Source organism: Pocillopora damicornis, chromosome 7 (assembly GCF_964200805.1).
Source record: "Pocillopora damicornis chromosome 7, jaPocDami1.2, whole genome shotgun sequence".
Classification (NCBI taxonomy): domain Eukaryota; kingdom Metazoa; phylum Cnidaria; class Anthozoa; order Scleractinia; family Pocilloporidae; genus Pocillopora; species Pocillopora damicornis.
The window spans coordinates 3,895,966-3,911,949 of NC_142676.1; the positions used below are offsets into that span (position 1 = coordinate 3,895,966).

Sequence of the window (15,984 nt, forward strand, 5' to 3'; positions counted from 1 at the left end):
TACAAAAGGAACATACTGTAGCTGTATTTCATTCGCTTTGCACATAGCATTTTTATGGTGACCGAAAGGATTCCCATTTTCATCTAAACAGCGGGTTTAATTTAAATCGTGTTCGAGAATCTCGGGTTTATTTTGTATTATCATTTGAGCTGATAACGTTAATTGGCCACCGTAAAGGGTTTCACAGTTGACGTTTCGAGCGTCAATCCTTTGTCGCTCTGACGTAAGCTTTGAAACTCTTTAATAATATTAATACTAAATTACCATGCTATACTCTCCCACCAGCGCATCACCACAGTTTCTTTAGAAACTTAACCCCTTTCTTCAAATTTCGTTCAAGCGTCGAGTTTTCAATCAAAGCAAAACAAGTTATCTCAAAGAGTCAGTGAGAACTGGTGGTAAAATTAGCTAAACTGAAGAAAGTGCGAAAAAACCTAACTGACCCTGTCGCGATTGCTTTTAGTTTCCCATCTGTTTGATTGCAAAGGAGGCGCGATTTTCTTCTAGACTCATCACAAAGGGATGAAAAACAGAACCCATGCAATCCCATAATCAATACACTCGATATCTGTCATTTTTGTAACAACTAGGGGAAGTGATTGAATCATGGTCTGGAATTCAAATGGACGTTGGCGAGACCTTTGTCATAGTATCCTGGCCTGAGCCACCAGGCAGCTTTATCAGCCTTTCTTCTTTAGATTATTACCAAGTCTTAATGGGAGGGTGGTCTGATAGGATATACGTACCGCAGATCGTTACAGCGGAGGAAAAGACACTGAAATACGAGTGGCTGTTTCCTTCGACAAATTACACCCTGAAAGTTATAACTGTGCTAAAAGATGGGAGACGTGGATGCACGGACTGGATCAAGTTTAGGACTACGGAAGGAGGTAAAGCAAATTCGTGTTTGTAGAGAATCATTATTGGTCACGAAAGTCTTCCATTGAATGACGATAAAATACAGAGCGTACTAGCTTTTCTGCCCATCAATTGATAACAGAAGAGTCTCTATATTTACAAATGCGCGAGGATAATCTTTGCGTTTATTGTAGAACAGAAGAAATTTGAAAAATGTTTCCGGCCATACCATAAATTCAATTAACCCTTTATATTCCAGCAGAGAAAAAGACAGACTTTCACCTTACAACATCAATATGAAATCAAACCAGCAAGTGATGGGAGTAAAGAAACATATCGCATAGGGGAATGTTACTTGATCCAACATCAAGTTCTCCAAGCTAACATCCTAGAAATTTTATGGTAGACAGTAGGGAGAATAACTGATGAGATTTTGAAAGTGTAGGGGTCAATCATGTGAGAGAACATTTCAACCGCATAGATATAATATTTCCTTAAATATTATAATAACAAGTACTTTGACTCAATTTTTTCATAAAGCTGATAGTATGCTCATCCTATCTATGTTCTTGGCTATGCCTTAGTACCTGCAAACAATCCGTCCATCGATAAAGTTGAAGTCATTGACTACAGCACAATATGGGTCAAGTGGTATAGGGTGGACGAACGCTATTCCCACGGCATCATACGTGGATATCGAGTGCACATCACTCAGGCCAACAACCATGACTGCTCGCAAGGCTTCTATGATAGCGTAACCGTTGGCCCGGAAGAAACGGAAACGACGCTTACAGGTTTACCCGCAGGAACTGAATTCCGCGTGTGGGTGACGGCGTTTACATCGATTGGGGAAGGTCACCAGAGACATGAGCAATGGGTGAAGACAAGTGAGATGTCACTCCTTGTTATTAAAATGTGATTTTATTTGATAACATTACTCAACTGTGTTACTCAGTAGACTTCGGGAGCATTTGCCAGGTCTCTAATCTCTTTCGTTAGTGTATTTTCCTTCTCTTTAATGATAAATGTCTCATAGGGTAAACAATTTTATATAACACTCATAGTCCCATAAGTGGAGGGGCAAATAGTCATATGGTTTAACAGTGGTCTCTTAATGGTCTTTTAAGATTAAGAGTAATTATTTCGTCGTAATGGCCATTGGTGTTCAAACAAGATCCTTCCCGAAGAAATGCCAATGGATTGATGAGTATCCTGTCCTAAACATGAAAAACAAGGAAGGCCTAAAGAAAAAGTAAAACCGAAAGGACCCAAGCTTTTTCTAATTATTTCTTTTATTTTCCGTCATCGTGAGTGACTAAGAAATGCCCCAGGGATTTATAAAAAAGTTGATGGAATGAAGTTGAGGGATAAGGAATGTATAGAAAAAGGTTTGTGTTTCCATTGTATTTCCATCATACGATTGATTTCTGCACTCTTTTTCAGAATGCGGGGCTCCACGATACGAAAGGAATGGTCTCATCCGTAGCCGCGAATTGCCATCAAGGATCACATATGGTGATTGCTTATGGGACATTCACCCAAAAAACAAAAGCGTTCTTATACATTTTGGGCATCTCAACCTTCCAGAAAGTGATGGATGCAGGTATGATGAAATTGTTATCGTGATCTAAGTTCAAACTTTCTCCATGACTTTATATATTATAGCACCAGAAGATCAAGTAGAAACCAAGTCGCTCTGGTACAGGCTATAAGATAATTTCTTAATTTTTGAAAATTATTGGGATGTTCGTGAAATATCTGATCTTTAGTCGCGAAGTTTTCTGTGAACTCATCCCAGACAGTATCGAATATTTTTTTTGCAGAAGATACAGAGGGGCTCGCATTCCAATCAGGAGTCTCACATGTTCAAATTCTGTTGAAGTGCTGAAATTATTTAGGAAAATTAAACGCAATTTGAATCAACGCAAATCAGTTCTTGGTTCACTTTTGTTGTTTTAGTTTTAACTACAAAAATATTAACCATAAGATGCATTCGATTTTCTTACAGAGATTTCTATGCAGCTGTAGGGGATAATAGTGGCGTTGAACCTGAGCTGATTTGCGGTGCTAGGGAGCCATTTGACGTTCTTGTGCAGGCAAAGAAAGTGCTCCTTCTCTCCCACGCCGAACGTGAAATTCATGGGGACAGAATAGGATTTCAACTGCACTACATGACTCTAAATCATTCTGTCTCAGAAGGTAAAGTGATAAGAACAAAACGATCTTTCACTTTTTATATGATATTTTGAGCAGAAAATCAATTCTTAAATGCTACACTTATGACGTGCTTGTGAGTCTTTACGACATTTCTAGCATACTTAGATATTATAGGAAACCTTTACAATTGTGAAAAACATTAAATTTCCTGTTTTAAAAACGGTTTTTTTCAACTCGTAGCTGAACTTAAAGCAGGCTGGGTAATAACAACTTCCAATGTCGCCTCGTCGACTGCAGATATCGCATGGTCACACTATTCACCAGGTGCAGGAGAGACACTTGTATTATATGCAATCGTCTGCACACCAACTTTGCATGAGGCTGGACCATCCATAACAACCGTGGTGAAGGATATTGATGACTCAACTGCAGAGCGCTTGCGGCCTTATACCGATTATACTGCCCAGGTTATTGCATTGGTCAAAAGTGAAGTTGGCGAGATGAGTTTTAAAGGAAGTGAGGAAGTATCCTTCACAACTAAGGAAGGCGGTAAGATGAATGCAGTTTGTTTAAAGAAGTTCGGAATAGATCAAGCCCTAGAGGGGGAAGGTGGGAATGGGGTTGGGGCGGGGATGTAAATCATTTATTTTCAAATGAATGAAAACCAGCCTCACACACCTCACTGCTTACCAAACGAGGATTAATGATTCTGGGTGCTGTATTGCGTCAATCATTCTTGTTCGGAAATAATCTAACCATCCTGATAATCATTAATTTTTTAGAAGTCGTAATGTAGACCTTACCAGGTCCACCAAATCGATCTTTGTTATTTTTGGCAACATGAAAAACCTAACCTGGTGTGTCTTATCAAAATATGTTAATTTTAATTCAAGTTCCAAGTGAGCCTCCGGGAGACGTCGAAGCAAGTTCTAACGACGGCACGATAATCGTCACATGGAAGCATATTCCGAGTGATCACATCCACGGAGTATTAGTTGGCTACCGCGTCTACTATCGTTTGTATGACGGCCACGTGGATGACCACGAGCTCGACCTCAACCAGTTTTTCTTCATCGACGTTGATCATACTGCCTTTGAAGCAAGCATTGGGAATTTGACCAATTTCGAGACTTATGAACTGATGGTTGCTGGCTTCACTGCTGTGGGAGTGGGACCTTTTAGCGAACGTACCCATAGCAGACCGGGTAAATGCAAAAATAGTTTATACTGTTATGTTAAATGAATATGAAAGCAATCTTCGCAATGATTAACACTACTTAAGCATTAGTGGAATTAAGTCCTGAAAAAAATTCCGGACTGTAAGTGATTTGAACCCATGACCTCTGCGATACGGGTGCAATGCTCTACCAACCAAGCTAACAAGCCAATTAGGACCTGTCATTATGTTGGATCGTAATAAACCCCTGAAGTGATAAATAACTGACTGTGAATAAGTGAATGTTTTTAGAACAATTGTGTGACTCATGAAGTTCGTTGAATTACGACAAGAGAGGACTGTACTGATTATGAAGCATTTTCAATACAGTACAGAGGAACAGAAATATAAAAAAATCGGCCAGAAAAGTTAAAAACCAAAATAATCCTGCAATTCAGTAAGCAATTCTTAGCCTAAGTCTTATAAACACACACACACACACACATACACACAAAAAAAAAATACAAAAAATGATTTTTGCGTGTTAAAATACATAGATATCCAATGGAAACCATGTTGTACTCCAGCCAGCCGCCACTTAAAATGCACTGCCAACCGTGCGTGGGATCTCCTTTGAAAAATCCAATGGGACTAGCTAAGATCTCCTGCCTTTGAAAACATATTAATATGATTAATGTAAAATTGCGCTGTGATAGGCAAATCAACTTGAATCTAATTTTACCACTAGGAACCATGTGCACATTTTTGATGTAATCGCTTTGGCTTCTCTAGGTTGCCAAACCAGTATACGCAGCGACATGCGCGTCATATCATCTCCTGGATATCCGAACACCTATCCCAACGACGCGGAATGTTACTGGATTTTTGAGAAGGAAATGCCTGTCTTTGATGTGGTCGTTGTGATCGAAGATTTTCACACAGAGGAACCGGATGGAGGAGCAAATTGCACGTATGTTGTTTAAGATATTCCAATTAATTATTCAGATTCTGGCTAATGGCGTAAGCAAAAAGCCAAGAAAGGCCAATGGACGCCCATCCTTCCCTTCACGACCCTTCCCCTTGCCGGTGCTGAATTTTGATTGAAGAAAGAGAAAGTTCTGTAAATTTTTATTCATTGTCTTCCTTTTAGGAATTGGATAACAGATTTTATTGGATTATTTAATCTTGAGCCATTACACGTAGCTGCCGGTCCATTTTGCGGACTTCATAACCCTTTTGCCTTGACTGCAAAGAGTTACCAACATCGCCGGGCTCTGCTTTATTTCCGCTCAAACAATGGATTTGCTTTCAAAGGCTTCACCTCTACCTACTTTGCAATCACGGATTCGTCCAAAATCAGTGAGTACCAAATACAACATAGAGTACATTACCTCAGCAAGCCTTTTCATCCGGGGTAGCGTGGTTAGGCGAGGTGATCTTTGTTCGTGTATTATACGGGCTCTAACAGACAGCTTTAAAATGGCCTGGGTTGTTCGCCAAGTCGTTTGAACGACCCAAACATGTTCTTACTTTCGCATCATTAGGATCTGAGGTCAGATCTTAAATATCCAGGATAAGAAGTTTTGAATGCAACTTCGATTATTTGGCTAGCCGAACTTGCCTGCCAGAGCGCCTGAAAAAAGGACTGTGTTTCCGCTTAGATTTTCTTGCAATATTCTAGTTGAATTTTTCCACTGGTTAAGTAAATAAAAACCAAAATATATCAAAATTAAACAATAGAATTTCTTACCTGATGATAACTCAAATTATTGGGTAATATTAAATTCATGTGACGCTAAAACCAGTCAAGCAATGTAAGGAATACTGAAGGAGCAAAAACAGTAATCAATCCACTATTTGTTACCTTGGACTCAGACTTTAGACGAGTGAAGGGAAGAATGACGCCAAAGCTTTTCTTCTTCTTTACAGCTACTTCTATTGGCGCCACCGAAAGTGTTGAGGTTAAGATGACTTGGAAATCCTCGCAAGATGTAGACGAAATTGAAGAGTATTATGTGCTTTATAAACCAGTCAAGGAAAAAGAGATCTGGAGATTTCAAAAGACTGTAACTCCGTCAGCTACACTAGTATTGCTACAACCATCGACAGATTACGAAGTAAGAGTAGTTGGGTACACCGATCGCGGAGAAGTTTACGCGAGTAGGGTAATTCATTTTACTACAAAAGGTAAGCTTATTGTTTACGACGTGAAGTGCTTTGTTATCTAATGAGGAAATGAGTTTTTTGCTTTTTCGCGCGCGTAAGAAAAAGAAACTTCTGATGCTTCTATGAGGAATCGAATCAAAGGACTTCACATCTCTCAATGCAATGTTCTGGACAGGCGTTAGACAAGGTTTACATGCACCAAAGGTGACCCAAACACTGAGCTAAGGAAGGTTGTTGTGTTGTGTAGTCTCATATAAAATTTGATTTGTGAAACTGCCGTAGTAATACCGATATACAGACACTTACTGTAAGTCATAGGAAAAAATTCTTCTTACATTTTTTGGAAGTAAATGACAAAATATAAAATTAAATTGCTGCTTCGTGCCTCTCTACAGATTTGGATGATAATGGTGAGCCAACTAAACCTCCAGAACCGGGTAAATTATCCTAAAATGTTAATCTTTTCTCTCTCGTTATTCTTTCTCTTTTTCCCTTTTTTATCCTTCGCATTTCCTTTCCCTTCACCATACATGATTTCAAGATCTCTCTTCAGTTTTCTTTCCATTCCTTTAATGTCCTCTTTCTCCGCCTTGCTAAGGTTTCTTTTGTAATTGATAGTTGAATCCATTATGGTCTCTTAGCAAACATGTTTGATTATATTTTTCTTAGCCCCAATCCACCGGATGTATCCATACGGAGTTGACGCTGGAGACTCAATCATTACATTTACGTCAAGAACTAGGTGCTTTAGAATTGGCAGAGAGAAATTTGACACTGGAGGTTTTCCGCTGTATGACAGAAGGCACAGAAAACTTCACGTGAGTCACTAAACTGAGAGGTCACAAAAATTTGTTACTTTATTTAAGTGAAAATTCAAATAAATGGCTCTGTCCATGGGAAACGTTTCGAAAAATATGGGAAAATCTTCATACGTTTTCCTTTTTTCTAGTTATAGCAAAATTGTTAGCAAGTTGCTACTTACTTCCCTTCGTTCCACAAAAACAATACTCCTTCGAAGGACAGTTGTTGTAGCTTCTAACCCATAATTCCAGGCATTCATAGATAAGGATCAATTCTCCACAACAGGAACCTACACGGTGTCCAATCCATTTTGTGCTAGAATAACTCGAACTACTACTTATTGAAATTTCTCACGTGTGTTGTTCTTCTTATTGAAATGAAAATAATTCTGTCAACCTGCATATAGACGTTATGGTCATTTATAGATAGTCCTACCTCAATATATTGAAATTTAAAAATTAAGTGTTTAAGTAACGATAAATAAATAAACTTCTCCTTGAAATGGCCACAAATGTGTTCAAGGACAAGCGAATTTGCCGTTCAATCTCAATAATTCGCGTGTTGGGTTGAATAGCCTTTATTGAATAGCTTTTTAATCAAGATACTGTATCGCGTTGCAAGCTCAAGCTACTTCAAGGTTAGGCTTATTTCCTTCTTCCTTTTTAACACATTAGATATGTCCAAATGGAGCCATTCAGTTCGAAAGAGACGGATTCAATGAGCAGTCATACAACTTTGGTCAAAGACCTTGGCTTAGATATGTGTCAATGGTTGCTCCCTATTGGGCACCGACCAACCTGGAGTCGTTCATTAGTGGTCCTTCGAAGGTTTTCTATCATTTGTATTACGCGGGACAGGCGGATTCCATTGCAATCTTAGAGAACGCTACTTCTGATGTCCTCAGTAAATTCGGCGGGAAACTGCCACAAGGAAAAACATTCAATGCATCTTGGATGCTCGTAGTTACGTGGAAAGATATTCGTCACAAGGTCTTACATAATATCAATAAGAATTTGGTGAGTAACACATGCAAATCATTTCTGCCTTATTGGTTTAAGAGCAGCCACCAAAAGATGGTAAACATAAGCCGATAGTCTGTCAACCTGAGTGTTGCAGCTGGTCCACGCCCAGCCGTCGCCTGGTTACCCATACGGAACATTTAAGATTTTTTTGTGTATGCGCGCTGGTGGGCATCCTCGAACGGTGCCACGAGGCCACGGATTTGAAACCTCACTGTCTCGCTCAGTTTCTCGATTTTTTAGTCTTAATGTTAAGCTAATGATGTAAAATTTTGTGTGAGTTATCTCAAAGCCTTTGTGGATTAAACGTTTCATATTGCAAATGGTTAGTCACCGTTCGCGGAAACACTGAGTAACAACGTTTATAGTCTTATGGTTTGTTAATGTGAAACCAAAAGATGCTAAAAATGATTTTTTAAAATTGTTTCCCTTTTTTAACCAACCAATCCAGATAGATGGCCGACTGATTGATTTGTAGATTTGTTAATTCTTTATCTGAGCAACTAATTGACTGACGATCTATCAAATGAATGATTAATTGATCGATTAATTGACTAATACGATAAATATAGCTCTTGATTCATTGTGGATAATGTTTGAACTGAATAGTCTATCGATCTATTAATTGCTTGATTGTATGAGACAAATGTCCAATAATTGCAGAGATTTGCCAAATTGTCCATAACTTTAAACCAACTTTACCTTTTTCATATATTTCCTTGGTCTTTTTTGTTTCAGCACAATACATTTCAAGCTCTCCTGATTACTGATGGCATATTCTCTTTTGCCATGTTTAACTACCCCCATGACGGAATACAGTATTCTGTACCAATAACACGGTGAGTCGTAATACCTCTAAATCAGTTAGCCTTGATCAGTTGGTCGTAATAAAAGTTAACCGAAAAACTACTCTTTCAAGCGCAAGAAAGGGAAGTTAACCGTGAGCCAACTTTTTAACTGTTAGTGGCTATCGCCATCACCCTCCTCTCTGCGCACTCGCTCTTTTCTTTTGATAAAGGAATATTTTCAGGAGGCTGAAGTTCTGTAAAACGGATACTTAACCGTCTTAGTCTGATCTGAATAAGGTTATGTTTCGGTAATACTTTCTTCTCTTTTTCATTTTGTTCGTTGCATAAGTGATGTTAATTTCTTTGCACTTTTTGTTTCCAGTGAATATTACGAATATTTCGCCGACTATAAACCATTGCCTGTTATTGGCTGGAATGCTGGTGATAGAGACAACAATTACTTTAATCACCCAAGGTATGAGAGATAACCTTTCTTTAAGGGAAAGCGGGACTTTTCCCTGATCGGTTTTTGTCGCGGTAAGCACAAAGCGCTGGGAAATGACCTAGAATTTTTATTGAGGGTCTCTGAGATCTCTTTCATAAATCGTGGGCCTATGATTCCTATTAGTTTGTATTCATGTATATTTGCCATTCTTGCCTTGAAAACATGTTCAAAGATCACAATTCTCGTTAGAAAAGCTAGCCCAGGAACGCGAATTTGCACGCACATAGAAGAATAATGATAGTGCCCGCCGTTTAAAGTCATTTAAAGTCTATCTCTGCGATGCCACCCCAACATATTTGACTGAGTTCAAGCGCTCCGCCAGATAAGCTTGTACTTCGGGTAGGATTGGGTTCGAAGGGGGGCGATATATGGGCGAGATTAACAATAAAGACGAGAAACGAATTTAAAGCGTGTAGAAGCAAATTATTGCAGTCCTTAATACAACGTGATGTTGAACTAAATACTTGTAAAGCTTTTTCTTTGTTTATTAATTTCTTTTATAAATTTCAATTTATTTTATAATTGGCGCAATGGTATCAGCAATGGCCATGAGTTTTGACTTGGTTCTTCGGTATAGAGGATATCCACTATCATTGCTCTTACTTCCACTCCATTCATTTTCATTCGTCTTTGTCGCACGTTAGCCTTTAAATATCGAACAACTCTGCTTACAAAAGTTGTTGCAAAATAACTCTCAACTCTCTCTTACTCAACATAATAACTTAAATGCACAGGTCAGGAACTATTCAAGCTGAAGCTATCGATAATCTTGCTGGAAATGCTGGGATACCTGGAAGATGGATCTTCCGACTTGAAAATTCGAATGGAGAAGAAGACAGCGACTTGAAGTGCTTACGTTGGTATGCCAAAGAAAGGAGATATGTGTTCGGTTATAGCAGAGAGCCAGATCCGTGTCCCTGTACCGGAGTGCAAGGATTCTTCGATGATCGATATGAATGGGTCGAGGCGGATTTCCCCTTCAGCTACTGTTTTTACACAAAATTCCCCAGACAAGGACGTGGCCGCAAATGCTGCTACTATACAACCCTAGATAAATTGGCAGCTCTCATCATTGGATTCCCTGGTGGAGGCTCCCTTCACCGATACCATAGCCTCACTACGTCACTGAAAGAACAACACGAAGCAAGTGATCTCTACGGATTCCGTCAGTGCTGTCTAGAGGCTAAGAATCCATTTTTGTGTAACAAGTATTATGAATTACGGCCTTCTAAGGGATGTGATGGATATGAGCCACCTGTCTGGAGTAAGTTCTTGTTACTTTTGTTATTATTGTTTATTTCTGTATTTTCTTTCATTCCAATGAAAGTATTCTCACTTGTTGGAGTATGGACAACCGCTGTTCCTTGTCAACATTCTATTTGCAGCCACTTTTGGCAAATCGATATCAATCATCTTCACGGCATTCAATGAACCACTTAGTAGGTAAACAAAGTAAACATGATCTCATGAGGTATCACTTTCGCTTTGCTTGTCACAAAGTAAAGGCTATTTAAGTGATATTGCATTTGCTATGACTAACTAACCCTGTTTCAGTCTCTACTATCTATGAACCTACAACAGCCCTCCATATTCATATATTTTTTTACATAACTTGTTAATCAGGGACAAAAGTAACTTGCTATAAAACATTCACATAAGCCTTATTAAAAATCCATATTGAGCAATTTTTCCAATCAAGTTTCTCGTCTCTCGAGAAAAATGTTACTTTTATCAAGTCTCTTAGATTATTATTCTCTGACTCTCGAAGTTATTCGTGTGTTGATTTTGCTACAGGCTGGTTATGGGGCGATCCTCACATTGTTACTTTAGACGGTCAAAACTACACATTTAATGGGCTTGGGGAGTACACTATGGTGGAGTTACAAGATGGATCATTCCAGTTGCAAGCTCGAACGAAACTTGCTAAAGGAGGAGGATCAGCAACCATTTTTGTTGCAGCAGTGGCAAAAGAAAAAGACACAAGCGCTGTCCAAGTTAATTTGAAAGATGAAGGTAAGTTAAAAAAAAAAAGATATCCTGGACGTTTTATTGTAATAACAAAGTCAACTGCGTCTTAACTTAGATGCCACATTATACGTTCACGAAAAAAAAATTCCTTTCTTCTAAGCGATCGACATTCAGGAAGCTTTTATAGCAAATTGTACCAGTTTATGGTGATAAGATTAAAAGTTCCATTTGAACTTCTTTAAAATGTTTACCTTTTGATTCGTTGCCACCTCTGATTCAAATATGTGTTGTGAATTAAACTGAAGAAAATTCCTATCCTAACAGATGATCGCTTCCGGGACAACAAAGTGAAAACCTTAGTAAGCTAGTATTAACTGAGGGTCAAACGATCGATCTTCCGAAAATGATAGAAAATTCGGGATAACCTACAGTAGCGATAAACTAGTAGACTCGCGGGAGATTCATTCCTTTAAATCTTCCTTTTTCTTTATTCCAGGAGGTTTAGAGGTGTTCGTGGATGGTATTGTTTTCCAGAACTACAGTACCTTGACAAACATCAGTATAACTCTCGACGGGTCTGTGTCAGTTTCCCGACCAGAGAACAATTCCTTCCTTGTTGCGTTTCCGTCTGGAATATCTGTAACAATCACTGAAGTGCAAGGATCACTTTCCATAGTTTTTGCTGCCCCAACCAATTTCAAAGGTCAAACCAAGGGCCTTCTTGGCACATGGAACGACAACGTGGTGGACGACTTTCTAAGACCGGATAACACGACGTTACCATCTAATTCTACAGGCAGACAGATACATTTTGACTTTGGGTTGAAATGTAAGTTTTATAGCCCACGATTTTTTTAGTCTTCCTTTTCTATATTATAACGAAGAAAGCCTGTACTCCTCCGTTTGCCTTGTTGGACAAAAAGTTACACATATGCAAAGGTACGAGGGAGACATCACTTTTTACTTGCAAAGCCATTGAGTCACGTCAACTGTATTCATGATAATTTGCAGGAAAAAATCTAAACAAAAAAAGTGGAGAGCTGGGCATTTGTACTCTGATGTTTATCCTAGGTTTTCTAGACAGTCACGATACTTAGCTTATTTAGTTGTCGTATTCTATAAACTGCATTTGACGCTATATTACAGGGCAAGTATCGTCAAACACGAGCCTTTTCACCTATAAACCTGGGGAAAATACGAGCTCTTTCGTCAATGAATCATTTGTTCCAATTTTTCTCGATGAGCCCATACCATTTACAAGTGACGAACTGAAACAGCAAGCCGAGGCTGTATGTGGCGGGGATGCCAACTGTTTGTTTGATATAGCGTCTACCGGAGACGTTGCCGTAGGAGCTAGCACCAAGCAAGTTGCAGTGCAGTTGGAAAGTGAATCTCAAGACTTACGTAAGTGAACAAAGCTACATTAACACCTAGCCATTTATAAACGTTGTAGACGTTAGTCAGGCGGAGCACCCTCAGAAAATTGCCATGAATCTCGTTCAGTGGTTCGGTTTTAAATAAAAAGCCAGTCATCGTGTTTTCACAAAAGCTTCTTTTCCTCTTGTACATTTATGAAAAGGTGAAGCATTCATGAAAACTGTGCAGATTTGGAAGAATAGGGGATCGAAAATAGGTTTTAGCTGTCTGTAGACGTAATTAAAATAATGATTAGGCGCCTTGATACAAAAAAATTTATCTAATTGCTTTGTTTTGAGGTAAACTTCGTCCAAAGTCGCCTTTGATTAATCATCATGATTCGTTTTCTTTCAGTCTATTAGACAATTACATTATAAACTCAAGATTTCTATCGTGCCATAGATGATGAGGGTAAAGCACCATTTTTTGCTAGGAAACTTACAAATTTATGCTAATAAATGATTTTTTTCTTTCATCCTTTAGAAAATTTCCCGCCAAAAATTTTGGTAGGGCCAACTGAGCTTAACATTACAGTCAACAATACAGCAAATGTGACGATTGTCGCACAGGATCCCAACAATGACACAATGACTTTCTCTGTTAGTGGGACTCTTCCAAAGGGGCATACAACATCAACCACCGATTCCTCAATGTCACTTGTATGGGAAGTGACCACTGATAAGGTACCTTGTTTAAATTTGCCAGAAAACGTTTTGTGCTATGATATGTGGTTGTGTGACTTAGTGTTGTGACTTAAGAAATAGTACTGATAGAACTTGGGACGAAGGTAGAAGCGAAGAGAAGGAGAAGGTAAACACAGAAATAAGGGCGTAGGTTGAAGTGAATGGAGAAAAGCAGGACGAAAGGGAAGTATCAGGTTGAGTGAAATGAGTATTAACTGATAAGCAGGAGGAAAGAGAGGAAGATACAATGATAAAGAAGCAACAATAGGCCTATCCTTGGTTCCTAATTTATCGCCTTCCACTCATTGTTAGACCTGGCAACATATCATGTTAGTTTAATTTATTGCCTCGTTTGAAAATATATCACTCCTTCTGGCAGATTGACATACAATTCATAGTGGCCGATGCAACGACAAGTACAGTTTTACAACCAGCTATTAACGTCTGCGCATGCCAAAACCAAGGGGTTTGCACACCCGTGGAGGAAGACGATGCCGAAAATAGTGCTGACAGCAGTGAGAACAAATTTAGTATTTTGTCATGCACTTGTCAGAATGGATATACCGGGACTTTCTGTGATGCAGACCTCGATGCTTGCGAAGAAAATTTCCAGCCTTGTTACCCGGGTGTGACTTGTAACGATCTACCAGCGCCTGCAAATAAAACTGGATTCAAGTGTGATCCCTGCCCAAACGGGTATTCTGGTGATGGAATAGAATGTTCAGGTAACGGTTGCTCTTTGTTTAAAAATAAATTCCGTATTTCTACAGGCAAAATTAGTTAGAAAATAAGAAAAGTTAGAAAATGCTTAATCTTAGAAAGGGGAAGACAAGTATCAGTAACGTGACTGATTGTAGTCGAATTAGGTCTCTAACCATACTAGTATGATTACAGACAGAATTGGACTACACGAAGTCTTGTTACCAATTTATCAAAAATAGAAAAACAAACTAACTAGCTACCGGTGACACGTTTTCATGAAAAACAACAGTTAACAAAGTAAGATGTGTGACAACAGCGTGCGCACGTGACGTGTGCTGTCCAACTACAAAGCCATGACGTGTACACTGTCCAATTAGTGCTCAACTTCGGCTGGTGATAACCAACCACGTTCAAGAATTTTCCTATAGTTCTAATTAAGTATGAAATATCTCTCTGCCTCTAACCCCTCCTTTGTATTTTCAGACGTGGACGAATGTGCTAAGAAAACTGATGGCTGCAGTGACACCTGTATCAACACTCCTGGATCATTTGTGTGCGAGTGCAAAGCGGGATACTCTCTCGGAATAGATGAGAAGACATGCGCAGGTAATCTAAAAGAAAATGATAAGAGGCTTTGTTTTCTTATCTTAGAAAAAAGCTCTTCTGATCATATTCTTCGTGTTTGAAGAGCCTGAACCATTTTCGATTTTAATCGAAGTCAATTCTCATCTCGATCCAAGGGGTTGGCGAGGATATTGACTATTTTTCACCCTTGTTGTCCTAAATTAGGTTTTTTTAGTGTTGCTGTGGCATTACTCGTGTATAGTCCGTTGGTATTTATCTTCGGTGTTTCGACATTACACCAATTATTTAATTTTTTTAGGGTTTGGGGCCAGTTTTCTGTTCGTATTTGCCAACAATCATTGTTTGATGCCGTTTATATCTTTATCTTTAGATAATGATGAGTGTTCTCCAGTCGGTGATTGCATGCACATTTGTGAAAACACCCTGGGAAGTTATAACTGCAAATGCAATGCAGACTTCAAGGTGGACCCGGATGATTCAAAGAAATGCATACGTGAGTAATTCAGTGTCACTTTCCTGATAAATTACGGTCTTCACTCTTGTTTTACATGCAAATTCCACATGCATGTGAATTTTTTTCACGAAAGGCATGTGGATGTATTTCAAACCCCTCTGGAAAATGGTATTTCTTTCAAATATCATTTTTAATACTTCTTGACGCCCACAATATAGAAAAACCTGCTTCAAACTTTCGAAAACTCCTCTGAAACTACTTTGCATAAGTAACGTTTTTGTCTGTGCGTTAGTGATAATTATTTTATTGAAATCATTACTGCTTTAAAAAGGGTTATACTAACACTTAGCATTCATGACACAGCTGAGAATCCTTGTGAAGGAGATCACGGCTGCCAACATGTCTGCTTCCAGTCCAACGGCCAAGACAAGTGTTCATGCAATGCAGGGTACGAGTTGAATGGAGATGGAAAAACCTGCTCAGGTGTGTCATGAATACCCGAGCTTTATACCAAGTTGATGAATAGAAATCGATAATTTTTCTGTTGATTTTAACTTATTTGTTAGGTATTTTTGAGTCTCTGTTGTTAAGACCATACCACACAAACCCAAACACACACACATCATACCACCATAGAAAACCAGATGAAAACAGTGTAAAACTCCTTCAGCCAGCCATCTCTTGCCCATCAGTCTTCTCTCGCTCTTCCTTCTTTCCCTCGCTATT

The 15,984-nt window shown here is 38.9% G+C and overlaps 1 protein-coding gene across 3 annotated transcripts in view; it reads left to right on the forward strand.

Annotated features, from left to right (window-relative positions):
• The window catches only part of LOC113679874 (uncharacterized), a 63,032-nt gene that overhangs the window by 42,360 nt on the left and 4,688 nt on the right, over positions 1 to 15,984 (forward strand). For all 3 annotated transcript variants that reach the window (XM_089211476.1, XM_089211474.1, XM_089211475.1), the window contains exons 42-64: positions 591 to 890; positions 1,443 to 1,745; positions 2,302 to 2,461; positions 2,867 to 3,057; positions 3,256 to 3,564; positions 3,909 to 4,220; positions 4,964 to 5,141; positions 5,322 to 5,530; positions 6,101 to 6,358; positions 6,733 to 6,774; positions 7,007 to 7,155; positions 7,813 to 8,154; positions 8,896 to 8,996; positions 9,328 to 9,420; positions 10,185 to 10,714; positions 11,245 to 11,463; positions 11,915 to 12,247; positions 12,565 to 12,822; positions 13,318 to 13,517; positions 13,897 to 14,242; positions 14,703 to 14,825; positions 15,175 to 15,297; positions 15,622 to 15,741. In XM_089211476.1, the coding sequence (XP_089067602.1) occupies positions 591 to 890; positions 1,443 to 1,745; positions 2,302 to 2,461; positions 2,867 to 3,057; positions 3,256 to 3,564; positions 3,909 to 4,220; positions 4,964 to 5,141; positions 5,322 to 5,530; positions 6,101 to 6,358; positions 6,733 to 6,774; positions 7,007 to 7,155; positions 7,813 to 8,154; positions 8,896 to 8,996; positions 9,328 to 9,420; positions 10,185 to 10,714; positions 11,245 to 11,463; positions 11,915 to 12,247; positions 12,565 to 12,822; positions 13,318 to 13,517; positions 13,897 to 14,242; positions 14,703 to 14,825; positions 15,175 to 15,297; positions 15,622 to 15,741 (5,199 nt within the window). The remainder of the gene's footprint in view (positions 1 to 590; positions 891 to 1,442; positions 1,746 to 2,301; positions 2,462 to 2,866; positions 3,058 to 3,255; positions 3,565 to 3,908; positions 4,221 to 4,963; positions 5,142 to 5,321; positions 5,531 to 6,100; positions 6,359 to 6,732; positions 6,775 to 7,006; positions 7,156 to 7,812; positions 8,155 to 8,895; positions 8,997 to 9,327; positions 9,421 to 10,184; positions 10,715 to 11,244; positions 11,464 to 11,914; positions 12,248 to 12,564; positions 12,823 to 13,317; positions 13,518 to 13,896; positions 14,243 to 14,702; positions 14,826 to 15,174; positions 15,298 to 15,621; positions 15,742 to 15,984) is intronic.